Genomic DNA, 21,869 nt, shown 5'->3' on the forward strand with positions numbered 1-21,869 from the left:
AGAACTTCTGTAGTTTAAATTAAAAAATTGTCTTACTTTTGAAAATTTAAGAAAACATTCTTTTTAGGTTTTTTTATGATAGACCTCTTTGTTGTGTAAAAGGTCTTCATAGAGTATTTGTTATAGTGTGGCACAGTTGAAGAAGGAGAAGAAATAGATTTACTTTTATCTTGAAGGGTCAACTGAAATACAATGTCTCAATGAAAAGAAAACGTGGAAAATCTCCTTTTACAAAAGGAAAAGGAAATAAAATAAAAGGAAAACCTGACAGCAAGCATTCTCCATTTTAATATTTTAGGGCATCTAGATAATGTGAGGGAGTTTTTGACCAGCTCAAGTACTCATTTCTAAGAATTATGGGTTATCACATGTTTGGAAATCAAATTAAATCTAAAACCTTTTACAGTTGCAAATGCACATGTCTTCATAATATGCTTTTGTTTCCAAACCTGTGATTTTTACCAATTGCTTAATTGCTGATTAATTATTCTTGAACATTATGCTATCAAATTTTGACATTCCTTAACTGTTAAGCGCTTACAACATAACCCTGTTTTTGTCAGAGAGATTCTTTATGAGATTCCTTGCAATCTGTCATGAGCTTCCAAAGTTACAAAAAAAGTCAATGTTTCTCTGAAATGAAATTCTTTTATCCTGATATCTTCTGATACTTGTGGTTTAAAAACTTTGTGTTTTAAATAATTCATATGTTACATTGACAGGATAAATTCCCAGATTTTGGGGGCTTTTGACTTCACAAATCTCCACTCCATTTAATTTTCAATTGAACTTTTTATGTTTTATTCCCCTCATATGAGATGCAGATAGTACACAAAGAAGTCTTGTAGTGGCATGGCAGCATTGCAAGTCAGTAAGTTAATCAATACTTACCCAGTAATGAAGAAGAAAGTGAGGAGTTAAATGGTTACTTAATATAAGCACTTGTTTAGAGGCTGACAAAGAAGTTCTGAAAGAATGTTAATGTTATGTGATTAATCAATATTAAATAACTTTAAACATTTAAATCTGTGTGCAAAAGACTTCTGTTTATTCACAGTTAAATATTATTTATTCCTGGTTGATTTCTATTTAATTTATATAACAGCATAGGCTGATAAGTATTTTAAGTCATTGAGAGGTAAATGAATAAAGATTGAAATAAAATGTAAAATCAAGTAGAACTCTGCTCTTGTAAAACTGTACCTCAAGTTTTAATATTTTAACTAGTGCAATATGTTTCGTTATTTACAGAGACCACTCTAAAGCAGAATATGAAAAGAGACTACATGAAGAGTTGGAACAAATAAGGTTGAAAACAAATCAAGAAATTGATCAACTAAGAAGCACCTCAAAAGAGATGTATGAACGTGAAAACAGGTAGGTAAGGTGTAGGCAGTAACCTAACTGAGGAAGAAATGACCAAGCAGTGTTTTGTGCTTAGATATAGTCCTAGCTGACTAACTCTTTGAGAGGTACTCAAAATGTAAAACCTAAAATGAAATTATACTTGTATGGTAAGTTTATGTTGTTATATTTATTATTAAATGATGGACAGCCAACATTATCGCTTGAAAAGGAATATTAGAATTCACGTTCTACATTAGATCTGGTGGTTTGAGGTTTGTTCAGAGGTATAGTGTTAGTTAATTGACACGGGATGACAGTTTACATGTCATGCTCTAGGGGCAATCTTGAAACTGCTGGGAATCCAGAAGAGCAAGTGCTGATGCAGAAAATAAGGCAGGAAAAACCCAAAAGAGATAAGACTTAGGCCTGTATGAAGTAAATCTAATTGAGTTTGTTAATAGCATCATGATTCAAAAAAAACATTGATTTCCTGTAAATTATTGTAAAATTCTCTTGAGGAAGATTCAAGTCCTGCTAAGACCTGCATGATGAGTCTGTGTGTGTGTCATCTAGTTGAATACCATGGAATTACATGCACATGCATAAGCCTTTTAGGAACTAAAAGATTTGGACCTTTGGCACTGAATTTCTTTTTTAGCTTGTTTTTTGTCCGTTTGATTGCTTTAAAATGGGAGGAGTGCTTAATAACTTTACTATAGATGTCCTGAAAGTGCTGTGTGGAGAAGGAAATGACAGCAGTAAAAAGATATTTGTAGCATTAGCATCTGTTCCTCTGATAGGTAGTTTTGTTACTGCTGGGAAGAGTAGAAAAAGAACATGGCTTCTGCTGTATTTCAGTCAGCAGAAAGGTTCTAATTAAAAAACAATTACATCATTGTGTAGTTTTGCTAGTGTGAGTAAAATACACATATACATCCACACCACTTCCTGTATGCAAATCTATTTTGAATTACAAAGTATGAATTTAAGCATGCATTACTTTGGAGATTTGACAAGCGTCTGTATATCATTGAGAAAGCTACTGAAAGATATTTCATTTGTATCTGGAAGTGCTTTACAGAAGTTTTCTCCTCATTTTGAAATAATTACTTCTGAAATGCAAATCCCTTAGATTTGCCTACATGTTTAGAAAAAAAAATTTAAAAGAAAGCTTTCTAGCATATGTTCTTTCTAGAAAATACTAAAAAATCCACTGTAAGGCAGTCTGCCTCAATGGTAAGACAAATGGAACCTCAAATTGTGAGCAAAACAATTTGCAATGAATCTGTGTAATGTGATGAGATGCTGTTTGTGGCTGAAAATAAAGTTAAGATGCTGGTTTCATCCTCCTGCTCAAAGCATGGAATGGTATTACAGCTAAGTTAATCCAATATTCAGTTGCTCATATTCTTTGCCAAGCCTGATGTGCCTGATAGTTCCTTTGAATTTGTTGGCACGCATTTTACACTAGGATGAATCAGTTCAAGAAACTGAAATGGGAGGGGGCAGCTAATAAAGAAGTGATGCATTCATGCCTAATTTTTTTGGCATCAGTTTCACTTGTATGACTGTTGTAAGCATGGGCTGTGTTTGCATTAGCAAGCATGAGTGAATTCACAGGCATGTGAATGTCTGCAAGAGGTTTGACACTGGATTACCTGCAGTCCATTCCCATAGATCAAACACAGTTTAGTAGTTGAGCGTGTGAGATGCTTTCCCTAAGCACCTTTTCTGATGTGGTCGAATCTGACTGCAACACAGTTTGTGCATTCTAGACCAGTTTAGGGATGTGATATTTATTGCATTTATGTGCAATAAATGACTGTTGTGAAGAGGTTTATGTGAAAACCTAATGAAGATGCCCACGAGCTGCTGCCTCCCATGTCTTCATCTCACCTTTTTTCTCCCCATGCCCATTCTTGATCCTCTAGATAATATTTCTGTCCCATTTACTTTCATTGTGTGATAGGCTGGCTAAATGCCTTGCAAGGCCCCAGTGCAGCCATTTGGGTAGGTGCTTCACGTCCTGTGAAGTGGCAGTCACACAGCTGACAACTGGCAGCATCACTGGTGTGTCTCCTGGCTCTCTAGAGAATATTTCAACAGACGTTATATCACATCTATGATTGTGGTCTTGTTGGTTGAATAGTCCCTCACTTGTGTCCTTTTTCCTCCTATTGCATTTTCAATTGATTAGTTGTTCAGCTAAGCAAAAGAGTTTATTCTCTAAATGAGGCTCTGTATCTCTCCTACTGTTTCATTTTTATCCCACCTCCACTACTCTAGTCTTAAGGATACAGCTCTGGACTCCTACTCTGAGACACAACATGCTTGATTTTAATGCTGTTAACAAAATATACTGTCATGTTGCCATAATTTGGTATGAGTCACTTTTAAACAATCTAATCTTAAGGTCAGTCCCTGAATTTCTGCACTAAATTCTATAGCCTAGTAACTCAATTTTTAAAGAAAATTTTGTTATCTTTCTCTAGTAGCCAGTTAGCTGCTACATAATTTGGATGTTAATTTTTTCTAAGTAACTGTTTGCTGTTCGTATGAATTACTTTGAATACAGAAAAGTGCCACTGACAACATTTATTCTAGAAAATAGTCTTTAAACCAGAAATTATATACCTTTAGTGTGATACAATGACATAGGTTAACATTTACATGAGCATAATGATTTTCTATTTTCCTTTGTTTCCTGACTTTTCTCCAAAACTGGCCTGAGCCTTTAATTTCTCTTTGCCTTAAGTCAAAAAATTGTGAGGAGAGTTAAAAAACAAAACTGCAGTAGGAAGATCTTGGTTGCATCCACATTAGCAGTTCAGTTCAGATGAAGAATATGGTGTTGAAGTGAGATCCCCTAGTCATAGCTGCTAGCCGTGGCTTTAGGTTGCCTTGCAGCTGTCCTTGGATTTGCTTGTATTTGTAACATATAAATAAGATTCCTTTTAGATAAAACAAAATCGAAAGGATTTTTTAAGATCATCTAATATATTTCAAGTGCTGGTGAATGTTCATCATAGAAGCAAACAAGAGGTAGAGTAAAATCCTTAAAACAGTCATAACAGGGATTTCTGATCCTCAACAACCACTGTTAGCTCCGGCAAATTGGCTGGTGCTCTGTTACACTGAATATTGGACATTGAGTTTATATACAGTATCTAAGCAGTGCTTCCCCTCCTTATAGTCTAGTGCAGTGTTAATTTATGGCCTGCTTGCAGCATAACAGTCTGTGAATAACTAATTCAAATTTTTAAACACAAATACTATATGTTTTATTCTTAGTATTATGCTGTTCTCATTTGTGTTGGTCAAATAATAATTGAGGTCATTTGAGCATCTTGACTGATTCCTGGTTATAAAAAAAATGAGTATCAATTGATTGTAATAAAATGTTATTTTATGGTTCTTTGCAGATCAAAAATGTTGACAGCAATAAAACCCAGGAGACTCCTGGGTTGATATGTATGATATGCAATAACATATGCATCACAGTACCTAGACAATTGGTAGTAGGATTTCTATGTTTACCTAAACTTTTCTTGCTCTATCAAAAGTTGTGAATCATCTCAGCTAGGCAGACAGCATTCCTGCAGTTATTCCCAAAGCACCAAGGAAAATCGTTGGAATTTATTTAATTCCTGCAAAAAAAAAATTTTAATTCTAGTATTCTAGAATAATTAGAGTTACATGTTTCCACATGTAAATAGGTGATTTGATAATAGTTTTTTACAATTTCAGAACTGGAAGCTTTGCTGGTATACATGAAAACAACCTGAAGTAAAGCCTCTGTAATAAATAGGTGGATAGACAGACCCTTCTGCCACTCTGTGAGAGTTGAAGAAGGTAGCATTGAAATTTGTATCAGAAAGCAGTAATTAATGAAGCAAGGCAGTCTTGTTTCTAACAGATTCTTAACAGAATAATTTTTGTTTCCTTCAGAAATTTGAGAGAAGCACGAGATAATGCTGTTGCTGAAAAAGAGAGAGCAGTAACTGCTGAAAAGGAATCTTTAAGAAAATACGATCAACTCTTAGAACAGTAAGTGTTTTAAAATACATATAAAAATCTAAAGGTATAACAGTGTTTATAGCTAGGAGGTCTGAGTAGGAGGAATTACTTTCTGCTTACAAAGAACAAATTGAATTACAAACTCTGCATTTAAATGAAGTTGCAGACTTAATTCTTGTAGTAAATTCTTTCCATTATCACTGCAGTAATAAGATCAAAGTTTGGTATTTCTCCTGCCATACTGTAGAGACAAGCGAACATAATTATTCATTTCATAGCAAGAATGTCAATTTTATACTGTTACAGTAGCAGTGGTCAAACTCTGAACCTGTTTGTGGGGTTTTTTCTTTAGTTGAGAGTAGAAAATATGTTTGTAATATGACTTCAATTAATAGTTTTTATGAAGTTTGGATAGAGGGCAGTAGTCATAAACAATTATGCTTGCTACATGTTTCTCTTCTTCCTAATCTCTTCTCAGACTCTCATACTCCATGTGTAGAATATATTGTCTATACCAATGCAGAGTTCCATTCCATAGAGAAAGAAACTGTAATTGATTTTTTTGTCTGTTTACAAGCACTCTATGTTCTGTAACTCCTTTTCCTTACTTTTTGTAAATTTGGAATGTATGCTGTGGTTAAACTAAGAGCTAATGTAAAGCTATGGACAGTAATCAAAGTTGTTCAGGTTAAGTTTGTCATGTGTCTTTAGTTTTGGATTTAATTCATTGTTTAATGCATTTTTTTTTCTATAATGAAGTGATCAGTTCATTAAGTGACTGTACTACCTACTATCTACTCAAAGGAAGTACTAGATGAGCCTTCTTTGCTCTGAATAATTTTTAATTACAGTGAAAATGTTGTTAACTTAAGCGTAGGAACAAATTTATTGAAGCTTTTAATTTTTATGTATAACTCCTAAATTGCAGTGGTGATACTATTGAGGAAATAGCATTGCCAAAGGATTGAAAAAATGTGATTTCTAATTGATGATGTCAAACAATAGGGGTAGATCCAGAGCAAATGAGATGGGTCAGAGGATTTAAGGGACTTGACTTCTGATTAATTCTAGTTCAGCTGAATGGGCCCAAGGGTGCCGAATGCCTTTTAGGGGTTAGAGCACATTGGAGGGGTTGTTGGGTTCTCAAAAGGAATTCAGTCTGCAAACTCTGAGGTGATGGCTCCACAATGCAGAAATCAAAGTCGTTTGAACAGGGAGGCCTGGAAACTTGGTTCAAAACTGATCTCCTGGGTTAAAATAAAATAAAATGCTAATGTGAGTCAACACATGTTTCTTTCTAATGAGAATCCTACCTTCCACTGTGGTAAAATTTACTAAGACATGGGGATTTCAGATATAACTGGAAACTCCTCTTGAAAGTCAGTCTGGCATATCATAATTGGAGTTTGCACTTTTACTTAATAAAAATCCTAACTTTGCAATTCTTCTGTATTTATTTTTGAACTTAAGGACTGTGGAGAAAATGCTTTTCTGTCCAGCTGTATTCCCATGCATCTAATGTGTCCTTTTTCATACTTTATTTTTGTTGCTTTTTAAATTTATGTTGCTTCATTTTGAGAAGGTATGTCCCACTGCAATTAGAAACAGGAATCTTACTTGATACATTTATGCTTCTTTGCTCTTATAGCTTTTTCTAGTGATAAGCCCTCCAGTTAAGTAAAACTCTCATTTCCTCGTGTTAAATAAATTAATAAGTTGATTCATGCTGGGTTTTGGAGTTCTAAGGAGTAGATCACTCCTCAGAAGATTATTTTCTGCTTGGGAACATGGAAAACCCATACTAGCCTTTTTTGAAATGTTGGTGTCTCTCTTTAAAAGTACCTCACTTCTAACCACATAACAGGTGTCAAGACCGTGACTTTCTCCACATTCCAAATCATCTACCTAAGCGAACTGCAAAGTAACTAACTGGCATGTTGAGTTGGTAGAAATACCTTAACTTGAAAGACCTCCACATTCTGAATTTACTGTGGACTCACAGGTGACAGTTCTGTGGAACAAAGAAATTTTCTGATATCACCAGAAACCCCTAAGACAAAATAGGAATACCTGTGTTGTCCAGTTCTGTATTTAAGTGATTATAACAGCTTGTTCTACTTTAGTAAAGACAAGGTGACTCATCGTAGTTACCACTGGTATCATAATCTGTATAAACAAACATGTTTGAAAGCTTCAGAAGTATGTGGAATGTTGACTGGCCTGAATGGTGGTTAAATAAAGCCCCTGGCAAATCTTGTGATCAGAAGTGTAACTAATACCCAATTTTCTAGTCAAGTGCAGTTATTTTCATTTTTTTTCACTTATGTTTGTGATACTTTTCTGTGAACAGCTATTTACAAATGCCAAGAAAATACCAAAGTGATAATATTCATGAAAGAATTATATTCAGAAAGGATCTGCTGTTTCAGCCTTTAAATAGACCACTGTGATGTCAGGATGTAAGTTTTGTTGCTCTAATTGCCATTTTACATCTGTAATTTCTGTCTGAGAATCTATGTTTCATTTGCCTATGACAATGACAACAACCTTAAATTATTTGATATTTTTGGATTTAAGTCTTGTTGATGTCACACACATTCTGAAAAAAATATGACCAAAGGGAAACATTTTCACTTGTTCGTGGTAATGTGACTTAAGACTTTTTTCTAATTTCAAAGCTATATTACCTCAGTTGGAATTGTGTAGGGGTAGAGTAAGCAGAGCAATTCTGTAACAGCTCTGTCATCTGCATGGTTAAGTGCAGGTACTAAATATGTTCCAGCTTTTCCTTCTTTTGAACACTCCTGGAGCATTAGTTTCAAACTACTGACTCTTAATCTATTACTTCTCCTTGCCAAAAGAAAAAACATCCAACCCACCAAAACACCAACAGCAAAAAAAAACCAACACCAGAAAAGTAGAAGTGCACTGTGGTTTGCTGTTGGGCTTTTTCCTGATAAGTTGCCTAGTCTCCTCTAAGGAGCAACATAAAACTTACATGGTTTCTTTTCTTAAAGTGGACTCAGAGGTGTAATATGGTGTGAACTCACAGTTGAGCACTTCACCTACAAGTACCATCTCTTGCCTTTGATTGTTGACTTCCTTTAAAGTCAAATTCCTTAAATTTCTTCTAAAAGGAGTATAATATCTTTTTCCAGGACCCAGCTATATCAGTGGAAACTGGTTTAAAAATTCTAGAATTATTGGGAACACGAGTGAAGTTCATACAAAACCTTTTTTTTCTTAGTGAGAAAAAAATATGCTGCTCACATCATCTAATTGTACTTTTCCTATTTTTGTAATGATAAAGTGAGAGGTGTAGAATAGTGAACAAAATAGGTATACAGTAAACAGAATATGAGTATTCAAGAAAATTGTGTTATGACAAGTGTTGTTCCTTCGACTTTGCAGTGAACACTATTCATAAAAACCCTTGGTTTTGTAAAAGCTAGTTTAACTTACCTATTCATAAAAACCCTTGGTTTTGTAAAAGCTAGTATAACTTCCTGCCTCTGTCCATTAGGTAATAGGATATCTTTAATTGTGTTCTTTTTTTTCTTTCTTATTTGCATATACACAGATACACAGATGATGAATTTTAAACCATATTTCTGTAGTTGTGTTCAGTCAGAGTTATGACTACAGAAATCATTTAGAGCCTTAGGTTTGTTCTATAAAGATTTTAAAGTATTTTGTAGTATTTTTGTTATTTAAACATTTCTGTGTTGATGTACATAGCTCAGTTTGTAAAAATTACTGAATTTATAATGGATGATCTGCTACAGGTAAAAATACCTTTAGGAGTATTTCTGTTGTTTCTGTTTGGAAATGCTTTTCTCAAATGAGAAACAAAATAGAATAAAGATTATTGACATTTCTTGACAGCATTTGTCTCTGCCTCATAGATTCAGAAAAGTATGGAAAAAGTTGTCTGCATGTTTGTGTTTGCAGATTTATTGCTTTTCTTTCCAGTCAGCTGCAAGGTGACTGTGCAACTTAGAGACTTATTTTAGTCTCTCCGTAGTCTTTTTCATTTGAATCTCTTTTATCCCTATTTTTTTTGTTCTTCATAATTGTGGTATATTTTAGAATTTATCAGATGCTATATGATGCTAGTCATCTGTCTTGAACTTTTTAGGTGATGGAGAGAGGGGATCAATTCTGTTCATCAAATGGGTTTTTAAATAAGATGAAATTAAGATCCCTATATCTGCTTATTAATTGCACACAAACCTAGAGGACTATCTTAGGTGAGAAGATAATTGGATAAATTTCCTGAATAAATAAATGTTAGAATACATTTAGAATCTCTGTGGAGCATGCAGGAATCTCATCCTTTCATTTATTACATAATACTTTCATTGTTAACAGAAACATTAAAGCTAATTACTTTCCCCATCTGATAACATATTTTTTATAATCTGGATGTTGCTGACTGCAGTGACAGGATTCTCACATTAAAATTACAAACTCATTGTCTATATGTGCTGGACTTACTGCTAATATTTAAATAGGGGCGTGTTATCTCTTCAAGAATATTTATATCAAATGAAGATTTCAATAATGAATTTTAAAAAATCCATACTGAAGACTGCTGGCCAAAATAGTTCTTGGGCAAAGCTGCCATCACTCTGTGATAAAAACTACTGTCAGAACTTCCTACACATGGATGCTGGGTTTCTATGTGAGGTGTTATGCAATCCCTTGAATTAAAGAGCTGTGTAGGTCTTGAAAATCACTACCACTTTAAATTTACAGTTTCAATTAATTTTGTTTATGATTTCCAAAATGCTTTTTTGGTAATAATAATTTGCTGCTGCTGTATTCATTTATGACTTCCATCATATGATGTGTATGCATAATTTTTAACACTTAGAATTTCTCTCAGAATAAAGCCTAGCCGTTCAATGGCATTATTAGACCTTGTTTGGAATTCAGCCCTAGCCAAAGTAGCTATTCCACATTTCCCATAAAACAACCTTCAGCTTGTTCTCCTGATGAGAAAGTTAAATAGGAGGTACAACTAAACGGGGAAAATTTCATGAATGTAATGAAAATTGCTGAAAGACGCCCTCTCAGAAATTCTGAATCAATGCAGAGAAGTTGTGAAAGAACCAAGAGCAATAAGATGATGGAGAAGCAAAGAAAAAGTCAGTTTCCCAGGTGACTAAGTCTAGCTTATTTCCAAGCTGTAGAAGCAGCACTGAAATCCATAACAGAAAAAGTCTATGTATCCTGTATTTCTACTGAAATGGCTAGTGAGGCTCCTACTCTCTTCCTTTTCTTCTGAGGATATGTTTATTTGAACTTTGCATCTTAATGGATGTAAAGTTCAAATAGGATGCATTTTAATAAACAGGAGAAAACCTACTTAACTCATTTGATTAAATAGATGAATAATAGTGTTGGGAAAACTGCACACTTGCTAAAGCATGCCTAATTGGTTTTTGTTCTTAGATTGCTAATCAGGTTCTTAAAATTTTACATTCTTAGCTAAGATAGTGTTCTTGCAGAATGAATGTTTGAGCCCTGTAACCAGTCACTTCATAACTGTAACTGTCTTGATGTTGAAGAATTATCTGCATCAAGACTCATAGGAATGCTAAATTAGTCTGATGTCTGACCTTTCTGAGCTTCATTACATCTGGAACACAGGCTTTGAAGTTTGTTCTCTTACTGTGCAAGGAATGTTTAATGATTATATTTATAGCTCTAAAAATCTTTTATTTCAGTTGCTCTTGCCCCAGCTCGTAAGAAACAGTTCTCACAAAATATTTTCAGCCTCTGTGGGATGCTTTGGAAAAGTTGTAATACCAACATATCATCATATCATAAAGATTTTCTATAAGCCTTGTTGTTCTCATTTTACTTTTTATTTCCTGCTAGCCAAATAGTTTTAATCTTAAAATATTATGATTAGTAGAGGCAAATTGTTAAGGTGTTGCAATGGCTATTCTGAGTACCTAAGAAACTATTTATTTACTCACTCTTTCAAGTCCTTAGGGTATTTTTGCTAGCCTGGAAATGTTGAAATCTAACATGTCCTTTGAGAACAAATTCAAAAGCACTTGCAAACTCCTTCAAAGAGGGATTCTGCATTATAAGGATGCTGCTGCTGTTTATATATATTTCTTCAATTACTGGGTTGAAAGATCCCCTGCAGTCCATGATTTTTCTATGGTTGTTAGTATTCCTCAGGTACACACCCATTTTTGTGACTCACTGCACCCAGCTTCTCATTAATGGTGAACACTGCCAGGAAGAACAAGTAGGGGTCCTTTGTAACTCCTTACCCAATCATGTTTCAGGTAGTAAATTTTACATGGGCTCAAAATGAGACTGGAAAAGCTCAAGATAAATTTGAGAATCCCTTTACAGGCAGAAAGCACATTGCCGAAATGCTTGAGTGAGAAGCAGTTGAACACTAGTGGCAGAGGATTAGGGAGAAATACAGAATATGCAGAAGTTTTTCTTGCTTTTCTCAAAACACACTTTTGCTGCAGTTGGAGCCAGCTTTATCAGGCTACATATGCCTTTTGTGTGATACATTACAGCCACTCTATGTAGAACAGGAACTGTGAAACACAGGGGAACTTCCCAGCCTTTTTAATGCAGGTGCTTTGGGTCCCTTCGGAAAGGGGACATCACACTGGATGTAATGACAAAAGATACAAGTGAAAGCTTTTACCTGAAGAAATTGTTAATCTGGGTTGTTTTGAATTTTTTCAAACATTGTTATGTATATCAGGTTATCTATGCAAATAACGTGTTTCTGGAGTGTTTCTAACCATCTGGGCTTGAAGGACTAAATGCATGTGTGAAGTCCCCACCAGCACTAAGTAGCCCAAAGCATTAACACTTCAATGGCACATGAGAAAAGGACCTGTTTATAGGAAACCCTCAAATATATGTTTCTTAGAATACAGAAGAAAAGCAGGTCACAAATAACACCATGACCATAAATACTGCCAGGGAATGTTAATTGTATATGTTTACCAAAACAGTGTGTTATAATGCCAATTCAAAGGCTAAATTCTTCAAAGAAGGAATACTGTATTTTCTGTGTATCTGTACAAAAATTTTGATCTTCAAATTATGGCTATTTGTGTAATATTGTATTTAATAAAACTAACAGCATTTTAATGGTAATTTTCTTCTATAGTTACTTTCTCAGTCTGTGGTTACTCCCTGGAAAAGGATTCTGATTACCTTGTGGAAAAGGATGTTATGCTATACTCATTTCCATATAGCAAACTTTGAAAGAACAGTGTCCAATAGGTGCTTGTGTGGTGTGAGAACGAAGTTATAGCTTTGTGATGTTAAAACCTCGTCATAAAATCTGAAATGTTGGACAGGAAGACTTAGCATTGATGAGTGAGAGCTTTGAGCTAAGTGTTGGCTAGAGTTTGTCTTCTGCAGAATCACATTGGAATTGTCGAGAAAATGCTAGATATAACTGAAGAAAGCATTAGGCTGGTCCTCATTTCCATGGTGGTGACACACATTTCATGTGAGTAATTCTTACAAATAGGAAAAATGATGGTATGTGCTTCTGGAATAGAGCATAGGTAAATAATTTGTAAATGAACAAATTAAAAACTGTGAGTAAATGAAGGACCATCATAGTATATTCATTCACAGGCACCCAGAATAGTGTACATCATTGAGCCAAGGTACTTTCCTGCCATAAACCACAAGGAGCTGTTTGCCTTGGACATTAGTTCATCCAGCATTGACTATGCCTAATTAACCACATCAACGACTTCCCAAAAGAGAGTGATGTATGATATATATGTGTAATGCTCACAGCTGGTGCGTCCACTGTTCACAGCTGATGGAACCACCATGCAAGTCCTTGGCAGCTGTTTTGTTGCTTTCTCTCTTCATGAGATTGGCATGTCTGGTGACCAGTGCCTTGATGAGGAAAGAATGGAAAGTCTGGGATTGGAGAGCTGATTTCCCTTTTGTATGTTCTTGTTTCCAGATAAGATTGCCTCAAGAATGTATCCCAGACTTTGTCACAGTTGACTCAGAGTTGTTTACATTCGGGGACACCAGTAAATTTTTTTTGGAATTGTATATGTTCAGTGTTGAAGTATTGCATCCCATATTGGACAGTGGGAAGGCCACAAATGTCCTTCAGTTTACTCAGTGCAAAGCTACTTAGATATTTTTTGCAGCTATTTATGTTTCTGGCTGAATGATCTAAAGGCACAGTTGTGTCTACTTATATGACCGTATGGGTAACTGTGAGTGTATTCTGTGAAACCAGCAAAATGCATGTGCAATTAATGTTCCAGGCATAGTAAGCCAGAGTTCAAGAGCTTCTTAAGGAATAACTTGATCTGGGTAACTGTAGGGTGGAGGTGTGAAAGATCAGAAATCAGAACATTTTTACCAAACATCATTTATCCATAGTGATGCTTTGCTGTGACATGACATTTGAATCATGGGGTACCAAGAGGGTGGTACTACTTTGAGCTGTTTGTGATATCAGTGAGGGGAACCTGGTTTAGATTAAAAAAAAAAAAAAAAAGTAACTTGGAACCTTAGCAAGACCAATAGGCTCTTTAGTAGGAGATGGGGGAAGCATTTGTTCTGGATGGGCCTCCAAGGAGAGCACAGTGGGAAAGCAGATGTGCTGGTCTCCTCCATAGGGTGGCTGCTGATGATTAGAGAGAGGATTTGTAATTCTGTGGGAGGAGTGTGGTCAGAGGCAGTAAGTGCACTTGTACAGAACCTGAGCACTGAATAAACCCAGCGAAGATGGAATGGAGGGGTGCCTATGAAACACTAAATCAAGGGGCTTTGCAACTCACAGTAAAGGGCTCTTTTAGTTCTTACCACTGGGCACAGTCCATACAGGTCCTGTTCATGTGTCTATACTGCCAAGCCTTTCTTGTGAGCCCTGTTAAATAGTAGGTTTTTGTATTAGCAAAGAAACAAATGTTGCCACATCAAGAGATAGCTGCACAGACCACCCTGCTGACTCATCCAGTGTGGAGAAGGTACAGACTCTGTGTGTGTGTCCCTTTGAGGTACTCCAGCAGCAAAAAAATTGCCATAGTTTATTCAACTTCATACCCATGAAATAAACAAAATTGAGACATTTTCTCTTAAGAGGAAGTAAAATTTTTCCATCAAGTGGCAGTATAGTTGTAGGAATAGCTGTCACTAGAAATACGTTCCTTTGCGATGAAGCTTGGGCACTACATAAAACGCTTATACCTGTCAGGCGCTTAGTCTTTATATGAAATGTTGGATTTCATAATAGACATGTAAAGTCTACATACCTGTACTTACAAGCCTATTTGTACATCTCTTGTAAAATTTAAACATTGGATATGTTGTCAAAATGCTGCAGCTCTTGGCTAACATTTTAATATAAATACTACTGCATGTGTATGTATATAATCTAGTGTAAGCTTTGATGTGGAACTTGTCATCTGGAATTGTTTTCAGAGATATTTTAATTGTTTCGTGGAAAGTGTTGCCATGGATAAACTGATATGGAACTGCGCTGATTCATCCCTTCTGAAATTTAGCTTAATGTTTGTTCTGATTTTTCTAAGATCTTTAGTGTTTCCATTCCAGAAATATAATCAAGATCATAAGATTCAAAATGCTTGAAAAAGCTAAATCTTCCCATTTTACCTTGGATACATTGCTGAGGTCACTAGAACTGGTTGTGGGTTATAGAGAGTGAAAGAATTTGTCCCACTCAAAACACTATGGGGAGGAGAAAAGGTTTTATTTGTGCAAAATGGTACTGTAAATAGATGACAATAATTAGAAACCATAGTCCTTCCCTTGTCTTTATAAGCTGCTCGCTTCAGGTAATTAACTGACTCCTGAGTCTCTGAGTACACTCATGATAGAGGGTTTCTCTGAACAGTAAAGGGCAGCCAAAGTGTGATTAATGATTATCCTGTGACCCTGCGAAATGCCCAGTATTGGGTGGAATGGGGGCTTTATTAATAACTAATTTTGAAGATTTTTTTACCTAAAGCCAGGTGAGGAAATACTGTGTTTTTATTGTCTGTTGCATGTTCCTCTAGAACATTTTTGTTTTTACGGACCGTTACTTTATAGAAGCTCGTGAGGCTGGGTTTTTTGATATTAGGTTTGTCCTTTATCACACTGTTCCCAGTCATAAGTTATGAAATCTGGGTCTAATTTTCTGTGTCAGAGTTCTTTTTTTCTGTTTTCAAAGTATTCTATATGCGTAGATAAATGGAGTACTTTTCAGGTTTATTTTCTCTGTGCCAGATGCCTTCTTCTTTTAAAAGTAAAGAAACTTTTTAAAGTAGTGCATTTGCTGAAGATAGTTGTATTACTAAAATGTACACATCTACAAAAGTAGTTGACATGTTCTAAGTTAGAAGAGCTACCTTATGGTAATTTGTTTCCTTGCCAGGGCTGTCCCCCCACCCTGCATTTTCTTACCTCGTAAAATAATCAAATCTTCCTTTGTCTCAAATGATTATCTATTTAGACTGTACAACTGTATTAAGCAGTTTTAGTTTAACCATTAGAGTAAGAAAAAAAACGGATTCTTTTTTTTTTTTTTTGCTAAATTGATATCTTTTGGCAGAATTACTAATTGTTTTTGAAGACAGTTTTACATTTATCTTTGTAAGTCTCTTTTGTTATGCCAGCTGTCTAAATCTTTTCATAAACTTCAGTTAAAAGAACATATTTTCCGTGATTATTTTAAAATATAATGTTTACTGGAAGGGAAGTCTAGTGAATTCCCACAGATGAAGTGTGAGTGTATTTCTCCCACTTGTAAATGAGTTCTTATTTCCTACAGTATGTATTCTGGTACCACAATGAGTCATTTTCAAGATGTTTTAGTTTAGCTTCTAAAACATTTAAAAACTTGGCAGATCCATATAAATGAATGTTACATCTAGTTTTAGAAACTGCTTCCAAAGAGTATTTTGCTAAAATGAAGACTGTGAATAGACCTTTCAGAATGCAAAAGTGTCTTTTGTGATAAACCTGAAGTCATTTGCAGAGGGTCTTCTGGTTTGGCTTATTCATGATTGGGGATTTTTTTCCTCACGTTTAGCAGGTTTTGGTTTAACCATCTTGTAAAAGAGGGAGAGTACTTTTGTGGAAAAGCCTTAAATTTTACACATAATGTGTTGTTAATTGGATATTTTAGCCAGGCAAGTAGTATCTTTCTTCAGTATGTTAACTAAATTTTGCAAATTTTCATACTATTTTATTTTAAAATTTTTCAATTTTATAACTTTTTCAGAATTAATGTAGTGCCACCTTTGCTTTAATGTGATTTTTAATATGTTTAAGATTATATGTGCCATGCCCTACTTAAATGTTTTTCCTGACGCTAGCTTGACAGCTTAACTGTTGGGAAAAAACTCAAGACTAGATAGTTTGTATGGTTAAAAGGGACTGAGGAGTTACGGGAGTGGAGTGCGAGTTGGAGGAAAATGGGGGAGACCAACCCTGTTTAGATTCATAAGGAAAAAACAACAACCAAAACAATCACCCCAAACAAACAAAATCCCCAATGCAAAATGGCCAGTGTTCCACATCTGAGAAAGTCATGCCTATTTTTTAAAGAATATTTTATATTTTAACTTTGTTGTCCTGGTTTCCTGGCATCTGGAACATTTAATATAAGGAGACCTTAGATACTTTGCTCACATGTGAGACCTATGCTGAGATACACGCAGATTTCTGCAGTCTGGATTTGAATACCACCCTAAATATTTTCCAGTTGTTGGCAACATCTGTATTGTCAGTTATGGTACAGATAACTTCGCAACCCCCTGATTATTCTGTTCCAACTTTAACATCTGTATATTGTCCATGATGCAACACCATGTTATCAGTAAGATCTTATTGTAATTATCACTCTTAAAAAATTCTGTAGCTTTTTATTAGATTCAGAAGGAGATGCAGAAGGCATGTAAAACTTGGATCAGTAAGTTCTACCTGAAAAGATTTCTTGGAATCCATTTTTGCTTAGTTATGTGATATAAAATATAAAGGAAACCCGTTTCAAAACTCTTCTCCATCTGCACCCACCCCCCCTCCCCCACCACCCCACCACCCAGACTAGTCCTAAATATGTTAAATTTTCATCACGGACAAAATCAGAAAAAGGAGGAGAAGAACAGAAAAAGAAGGAGAAGAAGCAGTATAGGGGATTGAGAATCTTAATTGTTTTGTCAGACAAAAGCATTTTTCTCCTTACATTATATCTACGTTGGGAACCTTGCAGAGGATTGATGATAGGCAAAAGAGTAAGGATGAGAAGTGGGGAAGGGAATAGTGTAAATAAAAGAAGAGATAAAACAAAAAAATTGTAGCCATAAAGCTTCATTGAGTGTGATTCATCTGAGTGTAAAATAAATGGTGCAGTTTCCCAGTCTTTCTCTTTGGAAGAGTAGTCCAAGGCAAAGACAAAACAGTTGCATGAAGGGATTGGGTAACTGGAAGTCAGTGTGTTGGGATTCATGGCAGACTCCACTTCTTTGTTTCTGCCCACCCAGTTACCTTCGTACAGCTATTTGTAGAGATGGAAACTCTGAATCTAATTCATGGTACCTTCAATATGAATTTTGTTCAGTACAAGGTGAACATCTCTTTGCCATTCTAACACTGAAAATCTCTGAACATTATACTCAGAGATCTCAATTTTGTTCATAACACTCGGAATGTTGTGATTTTTGGAAGCATTTTTAAAATGTAATATACTGTTTGGATGAGTTCAAACATTAGTTTCTGAGCAAAGAAAGTAAAATGTAGCATGGATTTTAGTACAGTGTTTACTGTGGCTGTCATCAGTCTTGTCTAGTTTTAAATGCCTGTGCTGGGATGGAATCATGTCTATAAGGTACCTTTTTCTTTCCATTGGTTTATAAAGGGAGCCTGCACAACAGGCTCAGGTGTAGGTAACCACATCATGAACAGCAGAAGCCACACAGCTCAAGTCCTGCATGGCTTTTCTGAGTACAAGGACTTCAGCATAGACTCTTTGCAGAAATTCATGGGTTTTGGAGCTTTTGTATTTTACCATCAGTCTTACTCAGTCCTCCTCCATTGCAGAATTGTGAAGCCTTTAAGCATTTCTCAAAGGCTGGTCAAAAAATTGAATGTTTTCATTATGAAGTGGTATATGCCTTATATGCTGCTTTTCTGGGCCTTTTTTAATGAACTCTGCTGTCTTTCATGATTGGAAGTATTTTGATTGGCAGAAATTCAATCAATGTAGGTCTCGATATGTGATTATACAAAAGATTGGACCTGATTAATGAAGCTACAGAAGGTAGGAAGATACCATACTCCTTCAAAATTTTTAGTCTTAGCTACCTTGCAGTAACTCAAAAAGAGTTGCCAAACCCAAATGAAGAGGAAACTTGCATTTGTGTTTTTTTTTTTTAGGTAGAAAGGACAGAAAAGATCTGTGGTGGGGCAGAGATCCACTTGTTGCCCATGGGAAGGGTGTTGATTGCCCTAAGGAAGCTGTGACCCTGTGGGAAGCCCATGGTGGAGCAGGTTTGCTGTCAGGACTTGTGGCCTCACAGGGACCCATGCTGGAGCAGTCTGTTCCTGAAGGACTGCACCCATGGGAAGGACCCACACTGGAGAAGTTTGTGGAGGGCTGTCTCCCATAGGAGGGACCCCCATGCTGGAGGAGAGGAAGAGTGTGAAGAGTCCTCCCCTGAGGAGGAAGGATTGGCAGGAATGTGGGATGAACTGACCACAGCCCCCATTTCCAGGATTTCTGCACTACAGGGAGGATGACTGTAGAGAAAACTGGGAGTAAAGTTAAATTCAAGAAGAAGGGAGGGGTAGGGGAATGTGGTTCATTTTAGGATTTGGTTTTGTTTCTCATTACCCTTTTCTGATTTAATTGGTAATAAATTAATTTTTCCCCAAGTCGAATCTCTTTCGCCCATGATGGTGACTGGGGACTCATCTCTAGCTGTCCTTATCTTGACCCATATGTCTTTCGTTATATTTCTTCTGCCCTGTCCAGATGCGGAGAGATAGAGTGGCTTTGGTGGGCACCTGGGATCCAGCTGGGCCAATCCACCAAACTTTACTCAAAATGTTGGTTGAGAAGTACAGGTTTTGCAGGCATTAATGACTTTCCAACAGGTTGTCATAGTGATATCTGGGAGTAGATTTTCCCTGACTAGATTCCAGTGAAGTCTTACCAGTACCTCCTGTTCTCAAGCACCACCTAACCTCAGAGGCACTTAAAATCATTCCAAGTTGGAGCACGTTTAGGTAGAGGTCCTTGTGCATGCTCGGAAGTCTCCTGGTTTGGAAAGCTAAGTGCTTATTTTGATATGGGTAGGAGGTGCTTGAACTCTGTTCAAGTCCCTGAAGGGCCTGTTTTTATTAGAACACGGCTAACTCATTCAAACCATTGACTTCACTCCAGAGCACTGTTAAAAGAAGAGGTAATGGCTAAGCTTTGCCCCTTTTGTAACATGGTTTGAGCACTCCCCCAGAAAGTTTAAGACCCTTGTCCTTTCCCTCTCAGTCTCCCTAATTATTTAAACAGGTTTTGGTGTTACCTGGAAGTTATGTCAGTTTGTCCAGAACTATTGACAACATGTCTTGATTTACATGATGCGTGAGTTTAGCAAAATGCCACAAGAGGAAAAATGAACAAATTTGGGGTGTTTTTTTGGTGAAAGTCAAGCAAACAAATTCTCAAAATATTATATAAATGCAATTAAAATATAACTTTCAGAATCTTCTGGCTATTTCATTGTCTTGCTTGTACTTCTTTTTCCATTATTAAATGAAAAATCCTGAAAACTCTACGAATGTGGATATTGGCAATATAGTAGTTACCCAAAGGTTTATAAACATCATTTTTAGAATAAACCTTTTGGATCATTGATTATTTTGTCATTTCATGTAACCGTCTTTTCAGAAATTAAACTCTGAACTGTACTATTCCTAGTGGAGGACATTCTAGTTGTTGTGTTCAGATGGGGTTTTAATTTCCATTTCAAGATTATTTTCTCCTGGTTTGTATCACAGTGTTCCGATGATAGCATTAGTCAAATTTATCTATTGTTTTCTCCTCTTAAAATCTTAGACTTTGTTTTTCTAGATTGTGGCTTATTTGATTTCTCATGGGATAGATTCCTTGTTCTCTTGGACATCTGAGTACCATTTCTCTTAATCCTGACCTCACTTTAACACAGATAACTGGAACTCTGAATAATGTGTCAGATAATTTCCTGCTCTATCTCGTATGATACCATAATTTCCACTAGATGTACCTGAGTGATTCCTGGAACTTTGTGGCTTTTGCAGAGCTGGGTCATGTTAGCAGTTTAGTTATCCTAGTCACAAGTAACAAATCTAGATCCTTCTCCTCAGTCTGCTCTGTCTTGTAGGAGTCTGGGTGAACAGTTAAGTTTCCTAGCCCTGCTCTAGCTCTTCCATCCGTATATACATTGTTTCTAGTTTTGTGATTATGCTACATTATTATTTTTCTGTGAGAAACACACTCTGTCATTTCAGAGAAGCAAGCACATCACTAGAAGATGTGCAGTCATTTTTGCTGCAAATACTTAACATGAGATACAACTCACCTAAATGAACCTGTGCTGAGTACACTTACAAAGAAGCTGCAAATGTCTGAATTATTACCTTTCTTCAAATATGTTTTTAATCTACATTTCAGATCTCTAGCTGTTCCATGTTGTGTCAATAGGATAAAAAAATGGAATTGCTAAAAAAGAAAAGGAAGTAGGTTTCAAAAGTTGTAATTTTAGCTCTGGTGTATGATGCTAATCCATTTGAACTTGCATTGCTGAGTTGTGAGGGGAAAATAACATTTGTGAAAAGTGAAAATAGTTGCAAGTTGTTTCTTTGTTCTTATCATTTAACAGTTTAACCATACAAATCTGTCACAGCAATTTTTTTCCTGTATTAGTTATGAAAAATCATATAACAAATTACACTGATTTCTCTGTAATTTTTTTACTTTTCTTTTCTAGTTTTAACTTTTCTGTACACTTTATTTAGCAGATACCAGATTAAAATATTATGGAAATGTTAAGTGATATTCCTTTTTTTGTCTTTTAGAAATACATAGATTTTAGGCACATTTGTTTTTCTAATTACTAGTCATATGGACTATCTTTTTTTGTCCTCTTAAACAGAAAATATTTGATCTGTAAGAATGCCTTTTTACTCCCCTCTGGATTTAAGGAAGAGAATAGTAGAAATTATGTTGCAGTTCAAGTAATGTCCTTAGCTTTCGCTTGCCTCCTGTGCTTTAAGATTTTATTTATGTGTTTTAGCTCATGTGTGAAGTGAATAGACATGATTAAGCATCACTTAAATACTGAAATTCTATCATCATTATAGTACTTGTTATCTTTCTATAATGTTTGCAATTCAAGCAGCTTTTATACTTACTTGTATTGGCCTTCCTACTCCAGTTACCAGCCTGCAAAATAAATCCCTGTATATTCAAATTGATGCCAAGATGC

At 35.7% G+C, this 21,869-nt stretch overlaps 1 protein-coding gene across 2 annotated transcripts in view; it reads left to right on the top strand.

The window, feature by feature from the left end:
* PIBF1 (progesterone immunomodulatory binding factor 1) overlaps positions 1-21,869 on the top strand; it is a 106,246-nt gene that overhangs the window by 24,527 nt on the left and 59,850 nt on the right. For both annotated transcript variants that reach the window (XM_059466591.1, XM_059466590.1), the window contains exons 9-10: positions 1,252-1,377; positions 5,296-5,394. In XM_059466591.1, the coding sequence (XP_059322574.1) occupies positions 1,252-1,377; positions 5,296-5,394 (225 nt within the window). The remainder of the gene's footprint in view (positions 1-1,251; positions 1,378-5,295; positions 5,395-21,869) is intronic.

Source organism: Ammospiza nelsoni, chromosome 2, assembly GCF_027579445.1.
Source record: "Ammospiza nelsoni isolate bAmmNel1 chromosome 2, bAmmNel1.pri, whole genome shotgun sequence".
In the NCBI taxonomy this organism is placed as follows: Eukaryota; Metazoa; Chordata; class Aves; order Passeriformes; family Passerellidae; genus Ammospiza; species Ammospiza nelsoni.